General features: G+C 38.1%; 1 protein-coding gene across 1 annotated transcript in view; it reads left to right on the top strand.

Moving 5' to 3' along the window:
* Positions 1–16,903, top strand: part of CABIN1 (calcineurin binding protein 1) — a 113,272-nt gene that overhangs the window by 44,271 nt on the left and 52,098 nt on the right. The window contains 1 exon segment of the mRNA XM_086623810.1: positions 5,499–5,612. Coding sequence (XP_086479936.1) covers positions 5,499–5,612 — 114 coding nt within the window.

Here is a 16,903-nt window from a genome sequence, read left to right as displayed (position 1 = left end):
TTTTGGATTACACAGGAATAACAGTATCTTGGTGACTGTAATAGTATCGGTTCCTGTTTGAGGTGAGAGCAAAAGAACTTGTTTGCTCTAGCATCACCCTTGCATGTTCTTTATAATAAAATTAATTTCAAAAGCATTCTGCTATGAATTACCATTTTTTTTAATTATGTAATTCTTTATTTTACTTCTGCGTACTTCTGTTGATATAATCCTTTGTCTTTCTGAAGTATCAGTTAGTAAAACGTGTATGAATAGTAGGTTGAAATTATCAGAGTCGTTTCACTAATTGTCATAATCAAGGTTTGAGCTCACAGATTTTGTATTTGGAAGTCTTGTGTTGTGTCATATGCTGCACTGCATGACTTCCTGAATTCTTTTCCCCACCAGTACTGAAGCTTGTGTGAATAATAGGGAAGGGAAGGTAATGGAAACAAATCATGCTCCTTGCCTCAGATAGAAAACATATTAACAGGACTGCTGCGAATTGAACAAGTAGTGTATCTTAGCCATCTACTGAAAGATGATGAATATTCCAGTTGGCTGTACGGTGATTATCCAGAAAAATAGTACCCTTTTTTTAAAGACAGCTTGTTTTGAAAACATTCCTTTGCTGTTTGTATGTGACAGTTGTTAATTTTTCCATGGAGCTAATCGTTAATAGGAGCCATAGATTCCTGCAATCTGTCATTACTGTTGCTGACAAATGATTTTGTATCAACATTCAACAAAAAAGGCGTCCTGTTTTCAATTTATTGGTTCAAATAGCATGTCCTTGCCTGAGGAACTACTTGCAAAATATTTTCTTCTGGTTTTTTTTTTTTCCCTGATGAAGCCTTCTCTTTTGCTTTTTGTGTCTCTCTTCCTATATAAATGTCAACTTAGTGATATGTAATGTTTTTCTGTATGAAATGCGTATTGTTGTCTAAATCTGTCTCCTCTTGGAACTCAAAAAAACTTGAATCCTGCCTGTTTGAGCCTAGTAGTTACCAGGTTGGCTTCAAGAAGCATTGTTGGCTTTACTGTCCCTTTTTATTACTTCTCTGGATAACTAACGACAACTCAACACTGCCAAAAAACCCTCTTCCTACTGATATACGTGTACTACATAGTTTCAAGAGGTTGTAATTTTCTTTCTTTGATGACTCATTCAGGTTCTTTTGTAGAGCAGTGTCAAATGTCTGTGTTTTAATGGTACACGAATATGTCTTTAGTGAGAGTTACACTCCTGAACAAACTTAAACCACAAAATGCATCTATGCATTTTCAGCAATAACTGGAGTAAGAAGTATGCTTGGATATACTGGTGATAAGCCTGATTTAAGAAATGAGATAAATTACATCAGGTTGAGATGCTGTGGGGGCGGAGTGGATTATTGGTAAATTTTAGAAAGCTGAAATTAATTTTTAAATGCATATAACCATCTTGGAAAATTCAGCATTTATGTACCAGTGCCAGGAATTTGTATGAAGAATTTAGACTGATGGCCAAAATTCATGGTTGGCTGGGAAAGGAGAGGATTGGCAGGTCTCCATAGTGCGTAGAAAAACAAGTTTTCCATATGCAATCTGTTTTCTCCCATTTTACAGTATTATCGGTTTTGCTGTTGCAAGATTAGTAAAAATAGTTGTTGAGTGCTTTTTTTAACATCCTTTTCAAAATCTTTCAACATTTTGTTTGGCTTCATGTTTTGTTTTTGTTTTTTTCCCCTGCAAAATCCTGCTTACTATTTGAAGGCTCTTTCTCGTTATTTTACTCTGTTATCAAAGCAAATTTGTACATAGCTGTTTCTTGTTGGAATAAACGTGCAGGAAAGTAAGGATGCATTTTCAGAAATTACTTCATTCCAGTTTGGGCAGCAGTTTTAGTTTCCCATTCATTTTGTCTCTGTCTTGAAGTAAAGTCTGCATCTTTTGTGATTTTTGCCTCCAAAATGAGTGTTGGCAGAGTTTGGAAGGAGAAGATAGGACTTGGCAAGATGCTGTTCGTCAGTATAACTAAAAAGTTTTGTGAAAGTGTTTGCCTTATGGTCCTTATGGATCAGTATGTAGAACTGGTGTGACACTGCAGTGAGCAGATTGTCAGGAAATAAAAATATTTACTTAAGTGCTTTTTTTATCTCAAAATAAAAAACACTCTGTAAATCCTGGAAGATTCTGCTCACAGATATTATTTGTATGATTTAGGGTGTTTTTTTAAGTTTTTATATTCTATTAAGTCCATTATTATCAGAGCCCTTAATGGAGATATTAGTGTCAGGTATAACATAATATCAGTAGCATGACAGTTTAGTCAAACTAGGCATAACACATGCATGTAAAAATCACAAGATTATATATGTAGGTTTAATATATACTTCGAGACAGGCATAATCTGAAGAGTAATCGATGTAAGCATTTCTAGTTGTAACAGTTTGGTAATAACAGTTAATTCAAAAGGCTCCTCTTCAAGGTCAGTAGTCTTTATAATTTGCTTTTATTTGATGCAGTAGCACTAGGGTTTTTTGAGTCAAAGCCTTCTAACAGACTGTAAAATAAAATAGAGGGAAGGATTAAGGTGTAGTCGAATGTTTTGTACACCTCTCAGCAACACTGCATAGAGTTTCCAAGTTAGGTAAAGGTGACTTCTGACACCACCGAGTTAAGGAATATCCATCTCAGGTGACTCAGATTTCCACTTAGTTGACCATAAGAGATTTTCTTTTTCCACTTTAACAATGCTGGTAAAGTCTTTTGCAAGTTACTGTACCCTGTCAGTCATCTTCTCTTTGAGTCTCGGGGTGGTGAAGATGTGGGAGGCAACAGCTGAACTGGAAAGAGTACTTCATAATTGCCCTGAGTCAGACAGCTAAATCCAGCATTTCAGACTGGCAAGCAGTGTGCCAAGAAGCATAAATCCTTTTTGCTATGTCCTGGATCCCTTCACCTACTCCTAATAATAACTTCATCAGCTAAAAAATAAGCAGAGCAGACTCTGTGAAACAATCTAATGAGTTGAGACCTGCTCAGGCGTATTTACTGGGAATAATTGATCTGATTTAAGGAGAAGGGTAGTGGAAAATCTGTAACTACATCTTTTGTTCCTATTAGTTTTGATTGTGTGAAGTTACCGTGTAATTGCCCCATTTGTCTGAATGGTCTTTTTTCCTCCTAGCTAGGATACTGTCATCATCTTGTTCAATAAAAGCCTATGAATTATATGTGCCAAAATACATGCCTATGGATGGCCAGTATAATGTGCCAAGCAAATCACCGGAGCCTGACGCTATACGTAATGATCTTTTAACATTTTCATCATAAAACTTGGATTCAAGAATACATCCGTAGCTAAAATTTGTTTAGACTGGGATTTTCTATTTAAGCTTTTGTGGTGGTAGCTTTCTTAAGGGTTTTGTTTTTCTTTAATTTTTGTGATAGTTTTAACTGTAAGATTCAGATTGCCACATATTAGGCAATATTTCGCTACGTTTTCATACTTGGAATTTACTTAACATTTCTGATGATTATGATTGACATAAAATAAAGCATTTATGTGCCTGGATCTTGGGCGTTATGATAGGCTTATTTTTACTGGATTCTGATTTTATTCAAAACAGGATGACTTTCATGGAAGACCAGATTTTTGTAGGCTTGTTTCTGAGTTGTATTTTCTTCTGTATGTATTTCAAAGTATTTTGCAGGCTTAGGTTAACAGGACTACAGAAATATATATTACAAAGAAGTACTGTAGGAAGAAGTTGGTATACAGTTAAGGTTACGTACTTTTCTTTCTTCAGTCTTAATTAAATTTGACATTCAGTGATAATAATTAAATTTACTGGTTCCCCTGACTAGCCAAAAAGTACCTTGTGATATTTGTGAGCTAACATGTATTTGTCCCATACCAAAAGAAAGCTATCCAAATCCCCTCAACTGTCGTACACTATAATCATGAAGGTCCTGTATAAAGTACCTGTATCAGCTTTCTGAATGAAGTGTTTTTGACATCCGTAAATATCTGGTTAGTATTTCTCATGTTCAGCTCTCTTGCACATGAATCTGTAATCAGCGTTTTGCTGGAGGGGATGCTCCAATTCTGAGAAGACATTGGAGATTTCTGCATGATTACCGTCATTAGGACAAAAGCACTTACATTGAGCAGGGCTTTTGCTGTTTTACCAGTCTTGTAAAGAAAATAATTTGGAAAACAGGCTGAGAATTTTGCTTAAAACACCTCCCCCCACCTAAAAAAAAAAATTAAGAAAAAAATATTACAGCTGGAATATAGAATATAGTTCTTGGATGGACATGATTGCATCAAATTTATGATTCACGGAAGCGTATCTTCAGCCCACAGAAAACGAATCAAAATTCAACATTGTAATTTTTCTCTACAAACCAATTATCTTCCTCGTTCTTTTATCTGCTCTGCAGCAAAGTTGTCTGTGAAAAAAGCCAGTCTCATGCAACTCAAATGCTACATTCTGATACTGAAAGAATAAATGAAGTAAAGCAAAACCTCTATCAGTGAGACCTTACAATTAATAATTGTCCCATCTGTGAGGAATGTTTTGCCTGGAGCCAACAGCTGTCCCTAGTCCTCAACTACACAAGAGATGTTCATGCGTTGAACCCTTAGAGGGGCAGCGCTTTTATGAATTTTTGATTGTTGTCTATCACTTAGTCTCCTACGGATGCTTTCTTGTTAACTCGTGGAGCGCTATTAACCAAATCCGATGGCAGGCGTGGAATTTTACAGAGAGGTTGAGTGAAATTGCACAGAGGGCCATGGCTGGGTAGAGGTAAGAGGCCTGAATTCTGCACCCCACTGCAAGAAGGCTGAAGGTTAAGCCTAAAGGTGCCATTTGGGTTCGCCTGGGTGCTGGCGGGTGTGTGCCTCGAGGGTCCTTCACCCGAGGGGAGAGCTGAGGGGCCTCTGCCGGAGCGTGGGAGGTGGGAAACTGGCAGGACTCAGGGGCAGAGAGGGACCCGGCATGTGGAGAGCTGCGGGATACCCACACAGTGAGTGCCACTGTTTGCTGAGAAACTTTATCTTTTTTATTTATAAATTATTTTATACTGAGCATTAAAATTCAACTTTTACCAAAAAGTTAAGGTGTTTTTAAATATACCTGTAGTTCAGGTTTCTGTAGGTGATGGGAGATGGAAGGTACATGTCAATGAAATCAAGGTGTTTTTTTAAATAATAATTTTTTTTAAAGGCAAGAAAGCAAAACTTGATGGTAGGAGGCTGGATTCAGCAGCTGTAGGGGAGTGACTATCCGCTCTGCTGGGGCGGATCAGTCGGGATGCTTGCTCGGAGGCAGGCTGGCTTGTGTCTCCTGAGGGATGTCTTCTCCAAATCACATGCCTCTACAAGTACTGTCAGCACAGCAGCTACCTGGAAAATGAGCAATGACAATGCAGGTTAATAAATAAAAACAATCGAGCGCTTTGTATGTCTACCTGTGGTGGCATTTCCATCCCCTGCCTGCAACTCACCTGCCCCGTTTCATCCGCAGAACCTGCAGTGGGCCCGCGACGTGCTGCTGGGCAGCGGGGTCCCCTGGCAGCAGCTGAAGCACATGCCTGCGCAGGGCCTCTTCTGCGAGAGGAACAAGACGAATTTCTTCAACGTAAGTTTATGCAGCCGATAAACACACCCGTACTTTCAACACCTGTTTCTCATTTAAAAGGTTTGCAAATGGATGGTAACGTGAAAATCAGCAAAGGCACGTTACACAAGCCTGTCAAGTGGCTACAGGAAAGGCAGAATTGTATTATAGAGATAGCTGCTGGGATTTTCCTCTCTTGAAGGGAATCACATTAGAGGGATTATTTCTGATGAGCTTGAAAACACGGGGAGAGAAGCACCAACATTTCTCAGTTATGCATCATTTACCATATATTTGATGATTAAGCCCTCTATAAAAATTCTAATTATATTCATCTTAATTATCCTCTTGTTTACTGTTTCTCAACTAGACTTGCATTTCTCGTGACAAAAAAATGGTGTTAGTTGTTCTAAGAAATGTCTGGAGTTGGAAGGAGCTTTCTTATGTTCAGCTTCTGTAGCGTGGCTCAGCAGAAAGAGTACTTCCAAGTCCCACAGTGTAGTAGCAGCACTGTCGTATAGGCTTCGAATGTGTGGCAATAAGCTGGAGATGTTCCCTTTGTCTTTCTGGACTATGTATCTGTTATATGATCACCTGTGATTGCAGTGACAGAATTTTATGTCTCTGCTTTCCCATCCAGTGCTTCTGTTTTAATATTTTAATTAGGAAATTTATTTCCATTCTATATCTATTAACATCTATCTTCATTTTTGCTGTATGTTGTGTTAATTAGCACTTCTGCAAATTTCTGTTAAGTATAAGTGCGTGCTCCTCTCTGATTATAATCTCTCAGCTGGGTTGAACAACTGAGGAATACTGACAGTGATTCAAAATTATGTTATGCATCAGTTTGCAAAAAGAGCTTCTTTGTCATTCTGTCTTTCTGGATAGAAGTTTTGATTAACAAATACTGTCAGTCTGATAGGGTATAGACCAAACAGTTGTGACCTGATTGATGGCTGCATGGCTTTGTTCTGGTTATTTCCCTGCAATATCTGCCTGCTTTCTGTACAAGAATCCTGCAGTGTGATTAACTCTTCAAACTGGTGAATACTTTGGCTCAGATCCAGCTGATGCAGGTATTCTCATAGAAGTTAATGAAATTATTCAACATACTTCAAGTCGAGTGTGAACTTTGCATGATCAAGGCTGCCTTGCTCATCATTGCAGGGTTAAGTGTCAAGAGTATCCTGTGTTTTCATGTATGAAGAAAATGAGCAGTAGGGAACTGAGCAGTGATTATAAGGGAGTGTTTCTACCTGAAAATGTGAATTATCACATTAAGAGAGATCAGTGGTTGACCTAAATCATGTCTAGTTTTTGAATGTTAATGCTAGGTAATTTAATTTAAAGACAGATTTCATTGTATACCTAGGTGGATGGTTCCAATGTTACTTCAACAAACAATTATTCCTTATTCCACATATTGATCTTTTTATACTCTGAAGGATGAAAAGTGCTAGTAGAGATATTAGACAGCTGTATAATAACTCTGTTTTGTAAATTAACAAAAACTTAATTCCCATAATTTAATATTATTATCTTCAGTAAGAAATTAAATATGCTTTCAAATAAAATATAACCTTCAACAAAAGGTATATGCTAGCCCAGTGCAATATATTGGCAAGATTGTTAGAAAAGAGAGAAGATGTGTGAAAATCATATTCTCAGCCTGAACTTGGGTCTGCTGACAGATAAATACAATGTTAGTCTAGGGTCCTCCACGTAGACCACTGCTTCCAGGCTTGAGAAATTTCAGTTTTGGGACTCAACTGCAGTGTGTCTTGCTATGGTGGTAGCATAACTAGCATATGGAGTGCCTCAGACAGCACAACAACTCGTTGAGGCCTTTGTGAATCTGTGCTAACATCTCGACTTATTCCTGCATGCATGTAGCTTAGTCTTGCTGTTAACAGGTACAGTATACATTATGAGTTTAGCACGATAAAATATTTTGGTGGTCTCATCTTCTACCCAGCTATATTTTCAAAATCCTCTTCAAGTAACACACTGTGTGGAACATGTGGCAGTAATCCAGTACAGATGACACAGACATAGCACAGTGAGAAAATCCAGATCCGAGAGAGAAATGGCTGCAAGTGCCCATGAAAAAAAAAGCTGTTAGTGTCATCTGACATTCCAGAATTGGACAAACCTAAATCTGTGAACAACTTGGGGGAAAAAAAAAACAACTCTGAACACTGCGTTGACCTTGTCTGAGTTAAACCTCAACTAGTTTGTTCTCATGCGAAGCGCCGAGCCAGGCAGTGGGTAAGCAAACGTACTGCACCATCTGGGTCAGCGCTCAGAATACAGTCTTGTGTGTCATCCATTGCATACAGATGGTGTTGCAGCCCACTGTCCCAGCTAGTGTCTTCACATACAGAGCCGGGTGATAAAACAGAAATTCTAGAGCTCTACAAAAGTAAGTAGTCACATCTAATCTTAGAAATTAAATGGCCAACCTTAAGATTTTCTGAGCTTATTAATGTTCTCTAGGGTTGTTTTCAACAGAAACGCTTTGCTTAAAGTGTTTATTTGCTTCCACGTAATTCAGTTTGGTTTTATTTTTGAGAACTCTTTGGCCTTCATGATACAAAAGAGTTAAATGAATGTCTAAGTGTCTTTCTGTAGATAGTTCACTGTTGAAATACCTTTTTCTTCTGGAGCACGTAACACTAGTGTTTTTAGTCTCTTGTACAGAAGAGTCAGGGTTGTTGAAATTACAGCTGACTCAATTTTACAAGTACAAACAACAGTGTGTGAGAGAGAAAGCTAGCAGGTCAAAGACAAGTAGGGACTCTGCCAGCCTGCTCCTCCCAGACATTTAATAAATCATGCATACTCCTAGTAGAATTATTTATGAAATGTTTATGACAGTACTGTATGAAAAAGAAATAAACCTGGGTAAAGCTGTCTCCTGTTAAATTTTACTGCAGAACTGCTGGCCTGAATCTGTGTCTCATGGTCTGTTGTCTAATTTGTTAGCTGTCACTCAGCTGTGACTGAAATCTCTTTGAATTTATTTTTTACTGTCTTCAGAATGAGCAAAAAAGGAATATTCACTTAGCACTGATTTCTTCTTACTTGACATATTAGAATAATGTCAGGATGCACAGAACTTTCCTTTTCAGTTCTAAGAAAAAAAAATGCTTACTGCATTATTGTACCTATTTGTTTCCCAAACAGAAAAGAACAGCCCTGATTTTCTAGGACCAGAGGTTTTTGCACATTCACACCCCTGCTAGTGATGGCAATCGTTGTATGAATGACTGTTGCAGTTAGGCTCACAGAGTTTTAGCTGCGTTTCTGTAAATGAATACCACGTCTTTTTTGTTTGGCCAGTTACACGTTCCTCTATAACCTGCATGTAAAGGTACACTGTAGCTTTTCTCCTCTTCTTTATCTGTGCTGTGTGTAAATATAGAGAGAGACTTCTTTTTTTTTTTTTTTTAAGAGGGCTCCAGGATGGTTTCTATAGTAACTAAATTAGCAATTAATTCACCAGGAGAAAAAACAATCCCAAAACATTGCTTTGTATAGTAGGGCACTTTTTTAATATATTCCAATTTCATGACACTATTAGTAAAACAAAGTTAAACTTTGTGCACAGATGATGGGTATTCATCAGTCTGTGGGTGGATGGTGATTGTGGAAGAAGCATTTTGATGGTTGAGCCAGTGTACCAGTAACATCTCCATATGGTTTGATGTACAGTATTTGTATTTTCCTGGCACATCTTCTGTGGTAATAATAATTTGTTGTAACAAAGATCTTGATGTCCATCTTTGGTAACTGTTCCCCACATACGAAAGCTGTGCATGCACACAATATACTATAATGCACACATTCATGTGCATGAAGTCTTGCTGCAGACTGTTGAGGATAATTGTTCTATTTTTAATTCCAAAAGAAATGCAGTATGTTTATTCTCTGCTGTATCCCTGAAGCTCTTCATTCTGTGGTCTGAGTAAGCAGGGTCAAATTAAGGTAGCAGCATCCACTGGGAGCCAGAAGCTGAGAGACAGCAGTGATTTCACTTTAATTTGCCATTGTCCATACCAGGTGTGACTGGGCACTGGCAGGAGACCTCTGCTATGCAGAACTGCAAGTTCTGGACGCTGGGCAGTTGAAGAATAAAGTCTAAGTTTGGTGCTGCAAGTTTCTAGAGGTAGTTCTTATTACAGCATGGTGATAACCAGGGGACCCTTTCTCTGTTACTCTCCCTGTGTAGCAGGTTCTTTCCCTAATTGTGTTTCAGGTTGAGAGTTGCATGCGTCTGTCTTACTAGAGGAAAGTCGATGCTGAAAAAGAGAGCAGGGTGCAAGGGCTGACTCTGTTTTGGGATTCTGTACAACCAGAGCCATTCAGGTGAATTCGAGATGTAGGAAAGAAGGCTGTTAAGAAGTCCCTAATATAGGGGACTATTGAGGGGAATAAAAGGCAGCATGCCTCAGCTTTCCCAGAAGCTGGGCAGTTATATCAAGGACATTTCATTATATCTCTCAACTGTTTTTATACCTTACCTTAGACAGACATTCTGGTCACTGTCAGAAATATGGTACTGAGTGTGTGGGATTTTCTTTTGTTCTAATAGAGCCCCCTTTTGTTTCTCTCCCAGCTTCGTAAGTGTAACCTCAGCATTAATGATTCCCATGGCTTGAATTAAAATGAAACATTCATTACAAAATTTAACATCTCTGTTAGAGATAACTGGCTAATATCATCTAAGGGAAGAGGGAAGTCTGTTACGGTGGTCTGAACCTATTCTTGACATATGTTCTGCCCAGTCTGAGGTTGCTACTAACGTTGATCTAAAGAACCTGCAAATACTATGCTGGAACAAGGGCAGCTCTTCAAGGCTGATTGTGGCAACTTGACTGAAGCCTCAGGTTCCAGTACAGGTTTCCTACCATGTACTGGAAAAGCCTGAAACTGGAGGCAACAGCAGAGTAAAATCACTTTCCTATAACTTTTACTGCTCTGCTTTCCTTCCTGTCCTTGGCTGGTGATAGATCTGGGTTACTCTCCTCCTGCTCATAGTTGGTGTGTGTCTTTTCAGTTGGCAAGTGTGCTTCCAGCTCCTAGACATCTGCTATGTGGAACATCAGTCTTCTGAGAAAAATAGTGCCATTTGAATCAGATTGGGGGAAAAGGGAGGGGACACTGTGCATCTATGTGAGTTGAGATTGTGTCTCAGCGTGATGAGAGTTTGCGTTCAATCATGTATGAGGGCTCTCAGAGAATTAATGGTTATGTTTTAGCTTTGATGATTGGTTGCAACTTTTTGAAAAAATGTTGGTCTTTTTAGTGCTTCTAACTCTTTATGTGAAAATGAGTATGAGAGGATGCCAACTAAAGTTAAAAAAAAAACAAAAACAAAAAAATCACAAGTGACATCCCAGAAATCACAAGGGTTTAGTTATTCAGTTTTGGCCTTCTTGCTTGTGAGTATTTGGATGCCATTTTTATGCAACCACAAGAGAACAGAAACCATAAAGGAATCATTTAAAAAAACAAAACAAAAAAAAGTTTTTGATTCCAGCAACTAGATAATGCTTGGAACAAGTTATTAGACTTAGTACCATTTAATAGGTGGTATACGAAAGTGTCTGGAAAAGGTGACCTTCACCATTAACAATGACCTTCTGTGTAGCTGCATAAACCAAAATTAAAACGATACCATAATGACAACACATGTTAATAGTTTTAATATTTTTATGCTTCTCTTTTACTTTTTTATGCTTCTGGTAAGCAGATAGAGGCATCTGGTGAGAGGATGGTTAAATCCCTACCTACTTTAAAAGACAGAATTGTCTTTAATCTTTTCAGGAGATGGCCATATTGCAGCCATGAAATACCCATGTTTTCACTGTGCAGGAGATGGGCCCTGAGAGAGCGAGCTTTCTGCTTTATCAAAGTGCCGTTCCGTAAATGCAGGGTCTTCCTGCCAGCTTTCTACTGACTATGAAGTATTTGATTTTAAGTAAAAGACACCTCCCTGCTATCTATCTTCTTCATGTGCTAGCAAGAGCAGGCTAACTTCTGAAATGCTCTGACAATTCAGAAACTGGGACAGTCAGCAGTGTGCTGGTGTGCTGTTGGGAGGCACTAAGCTGCAGCGAATCTTTGCTGCAGAGGTGCTTGTGTGAGCCGAGGCTACGGGTCAGCCAGTACCTCTCCTTACGAAGAGATAATGGAGAGCTTCTGCACTGCATTGGGGAAAAGGTTGAGCTGACGTGCTGCCTGCCTGGCTTGCTTCCTCCGTCGTTCTAACAAGTATTTCATTGTTTTTCCTGCGTTCCTGAATAATGTCATTATAAAGCTATTGTTCTTCATCTATGTGAGGAAACCATTTCTGGTGTGGTGAAGAGATACTTGTGTGGAAAGCTGCTGAGGAATAAATAAAAAGCCCTTCCCAGAGTCCCTTCTGAGCCAAATGAGTCTATAATCCTATGCTTTAATTTGTGAATACAGTCAGCTGTATAAATGGCAGTTATTTTATTGTTACAGTATAAGCTAAAATTAGGAAGATCAAAGAGTGAAACCAAATCAGTGTCTTCCCATCCTCTGTTCCTTGTTTTTCTTCCTTTTTGGTCTTTATTAGTTTCCTCAATTTCCTTTCACGGTATCTTCTGTGGAGCAACACTAGGTCATAGGCGTGGTGCTCCCAACACCCATCATTCAATGCCCACTGAACCACAGGACAGAGGAACTCATACCAAAAGTCATTGTCTCACCTGCCTGCAGATTCAGGAAGGCATGTTTGCGTTGGTTAAAAATAATTATAATTCATATTTCTGAGGTTATTTTTGCATCAAGTCTAGAAACTTGGGATTTTTTTAAATGAATGCTAAGATTTTGGATAATTTGGTTCATTAAAATACATAAGGAGGTGATAGCCTGGCCCTTCCCTTGAACCATGACTGAAAGTCAATTTTATTAATGTGAATGTATAGAAGAGAATTACTGTTTCCTCTGATTTAATTAAATTTACTAATATTAATGTCTATGTTTGAAGCAGGTAGACATTTTCTAGGTGAAAAAAGGCAGCTTTTAGAGAATCCATGTATTTTAGTCAAGTAAGCATGTTAATTTCCATTGGTTTTTTTATCTAGCATGGAAAATGTTTTCCACTGAGGGAACGGGAAGCGAGAAATTGTGATACTAGTTGCCCCTGTAACGAGAGTTAAGATTTCATTGTTTTCTGCTTTACTTTTGGCAGTTGTTTTTTTGCCCATAACAAGCTGTTTTCCTCTTCTGCCCCATTTTTTCGCTTGTAAAGTTAGTGTAATTCTACTCATACATCTCCTACCCAGATTTTCTAACATTTTAGTTGGAAAAATGCTTTCAGAGGGTACACAGGAGTTCATTCCCTCATTCTCTCTCACTTGCCCTCATGTGTGCTCACTGTCTTACGCAGTCTTAATACCAACTCTGAGGACAAAGGTAAGCAAGGAGTTAACTCTGCAAGTGAAACCTTCCTAGTGATTGGATTAAGACCAGAAACCCAGTAAGCAATGAAGTCTTAAAGTTGCCTATAAAAAGCTAGATAACTTTTTCAACCTCTGCCCAACATGTTATTTACAGTTCTTCACTCCATCCTCTTGGAAAAACAGAACTCATCAGTGAAAAATGTCCGTCGTTCACAGAGTTTTCTGTCTCAATATATACACGCTGTTCTTTCTGGCTAACGTTGCAGGCTTCCAAGACCCAGCTAGTAAAGATGCCAATAAATCTAAATCCCTGGAGACAGAAGCATGGGGTTTTGAACTGTCGTTTGTGCCAGTGGATGTTAAACAGCTATTTTTTTCCATTCTGTTTCCTTAGGAAAAATTTCTTCTTTTGTTGAGTAGTTGAAGTTCTAGACAAAGGTAAGCTAGGAAACAAATAACTCAAAATAAATGAAGATACGGCTTTGTAGAGGAGAGATTGTCATGGAGGGCGTATTGTGTTACACGACATAAGAAGTTAGTTTTAAAGCTGGATCTGAAAAGTTTAACAGCAACTGTTTCACCCACTCTAAACAGTATTTGAAAGGTGCAGCCTTGCTGGAATACTGTGTGACGAGTGTCCTTCTACAAATGTGCAATGAATAAATCCATAATTTGATTTTTCCATCTGCCAGCTGTGTATCAGATATGGATGGGAGAGCTACCTTTAGACACTTAATGGGGTTAGTTTAAAACTTAAATTATGTTCTTTCCTTTTAAAAAAATCTAAATAGGATTTTTAAAAAGCTAAATAGATTTTTAAATACAGTAGGAGAGCAGAGTTCTAAAGGTGATGATCCATAGAAGGTCTTTAAAATACATGGAGGTTTTATTATATGTCTGCTATCCAGTTATCAGACTAGTTTTTGCAGCTTCTTGCGGTGAGTTATTAATCCTAATTTTATCACAGAAATAAATGGCAAGACGGTTAAGTCTGTGTAGACTGCTGCATAAACAAAACAAAGCAAACAAAACCAGAAAAGAGTAAATTTGAAATCTTAGAAGCAAATCTAAGACATAAAATTTAATATTTTTTATTAGCTGGCATTAGCGCTCTCCTTTTCCCTACAAATTCCCGTAGCCTCTGGCTGAAACCTCTGACAGAACTCCTTTTGGTGGCAGCGTGCAGAGTTCACACAAGAGTGCTGAACAGGCAAGTAGTGTGTGTGTGTGCCTGGAGTCATACCTTGTTGTCTTTAAATCCCCCCTCCTTTTGTTCTAAAAGTGATAGCATTACTCTGAGGAACATAAATTTAATGGATGTGTAGCCAGAATCAAGACCTACTCAGAGCAGTTTTCTTCAGAGTGAAGCTGTGTGTGATACAACCAAGATGAAGTATGTTTTTTCTTGATGAGCTGTTTCTACCAGTTGTATTTTAAGAGAATTCTGTGACATTAATCAAGGCTGTTTCCTCTTCTATATATTTAATTTTGTAGATATTTCCATGACTGCTTGTGCGGTAGATATCAGCCTGTATCTGATCTTGCTCAGTACAGCGCTTGTCTGTTGCATATTCCAGGTATGACAGATTTTTTCATTCCCGTTATCTTGTCTGTGTAAAAACACCAATCCCGCTCCGAAGGTTAAGGGAGCCAAATGGCAGTAAGTGAACACAACGCAGCTACCATCAGACAAACAGCTCATACTACCTTTCTGAAACCCTGTGACAGTTTCATTCTGCATCTCTGATGGTTTGAATTTATTAGAACTTTCATCCTTATAGAAAGAAGAAAGTTAATAGTGTAATTAACTTTATTTTTTTAAAGCAGCATATGTAATGAGAAATATTCCTGGAATTACAGTTCTCAGCAGAAGGATCTAAGTATTTTTCATGGATATACATTGCCTTAGTGTAAAAATGATAACAGGAGACTGTGGGATGAGAGCAGCATGATACAAGTCTGTGTGTACATCTGTGCAAGTGAATAGCATTTATAGATAAATATTTTTAATTTAATGGCTACAGCAGGATGTAATTGGCCAAATTAAAAAGGTTAAGATGGAGAAGATAAGATGGCAGATGATGACAGGTAAGAACATATTTTGTTGTTATGCAGTAGCTAGTGCATGGTGAACAGTCTGCTCACTGACTGCAGTATCACTGTGCAGAGCTCAGATGAAGATACTGATGCAGGAGTTCTCTGAGTAGTAGTACTCCATCTTTGGCAAAATTCCTAAAGTTAGAAGAGTAAAAATGTTGAATATTGTATAGTCTATTATTGTTCCAGACTGTTTGGCTCCTGTGGAGGAGGTAGGATTTCCTGGCATAATATGAACGCTTTTGGAGTTTGCGTGATAGCTGCTATTGAAACAGCAAGGGCTGACCACTTAAACAAGGTGACTTTCTCAGTCTCCTGAAAGGAATTAAAACAATTATGATTGGGTGGGTGAGCGAAAGTAATGAAGTCCGTAGTGGTCAGTATTTTAGCTTGCTCCTCTGAACACTCAAATGTCTTACTGTGATCCAACAAGGGAAGTTCCTATAAGAGCTTGAGTGAAAAATGGCTTATTTCCAGGAGCTTTATGACCTTTGTTCATTTCAGTTGCCTACACTTCATCTCCACCAGTTTGCTTACTCACCTCCTGTCAATAAACAGTTTCACAAATTTGGCTTTTACGGAGTTGTTTAATTTTTCTATAGGTTAGAGGAACCTAAATCAGAATAAAAACAGACCTTTCAGTTGAAGCACTTCCTAACAGTTACTCAGAATGAATTATGAATTTTGCTGGCTATTTGCTTTGCTGATACAGAATAAAAATCAGAATTTAAAACTCCTACCAGGTCACTTTCTATGTAAATCTTTATCTCTTCAGAGCTGCTCCCTGTGTGTATATTCCAAGTGTATCAGCACTTACATTATCATCTTCTGCTTAGTAGACTGGAACTAGTGTGAGTCTTTAATATAATGGCGTTTTCTTAAGTGTTCAGATATTTCAGATAATTTGATGAGCTTGGTATAACAGCTAAAATGATTGCTGTTCACAGATATGTGTTTTGTTCCTCCTGACAGACTGCACTAAGGGTTGGAGATGGTATGTGTTGGGGTTTGTTGCTTGTGTTTTCTTAATTAATGGTATAACTATCAATTACAATATTTCAGAGTCACTGAGCTCCGCTTATTCCAGTGATACTGACTCTCAAGTGACTAAAGTATTTCCAGCGGGAAAGATTTGGACAAACTTGAAAACAGGCCAGGCTTTTATGTCTATGTAGCTCGTCCATGGAGGAGCATGTAGCCATCCCAAACTATGACACTTTAACAGTATCTTCTATCATGACTGATCTGCTTAATACAGAGTACATATATTATGTTTATAATCCATGTTTGTATCACAGCTAGGGGCAGATTCAGTGTTAAAAAACTTTAATAGAATAGTAAATCAGATTTTTAAAAAGAATATTACAGGCCGGTATAGTTGTATAATGAAGGCGAGACTTTCCACGTGAATGCAGTGCAATGATTTCAAAAGCATTTTCTTTGTAGCATAGAAAAACCCCTCATAATAGGAATATAAGTGTTGAAGTAAATTGCACATTCCGATTACTTCGTAAACTGAAATACTGATGATGGGATAAACTTAATCTTTAAAAATTGTATTTAGTGACACATAAAGGTGATGTTTTCGTGCCCGGAATGAAGTAGTTGTTTCAGAAGGCTCAAAAGAAAAACATCTGGCTTTGTTTGTTTGCCCTTAGCCTGACAGCTCTGTACTAAAGGTCTTACTGAAAATTACTTCCCAACAGGTTTTAGGTCACAGGATATTTTCATTGTCATTTTCTTTCCAATAAACAAGAAAGTAAAAGTATTTTTCTGAAT

The sequence above is a fragment of the Tauraco erythrolophus genome, chromosome 19 (assembly GCF_009769465.1).
Source record: "Tauraco erythrolophus isolate bTauEry1 chromosome 19, bTauEry1.pri, whole genome shotgun sequence".
Lineage (NCBI taxonomy): Eukaryota > Metazoa > Chordata > Aves > Musophagiformes > Musophagidae > Tauraco > Tauraco erythrolophus.
Note: the sequence above shows the minus strand (reverse complement) of the source record. Positions and strands in the feature narration are given on the sequence as shown.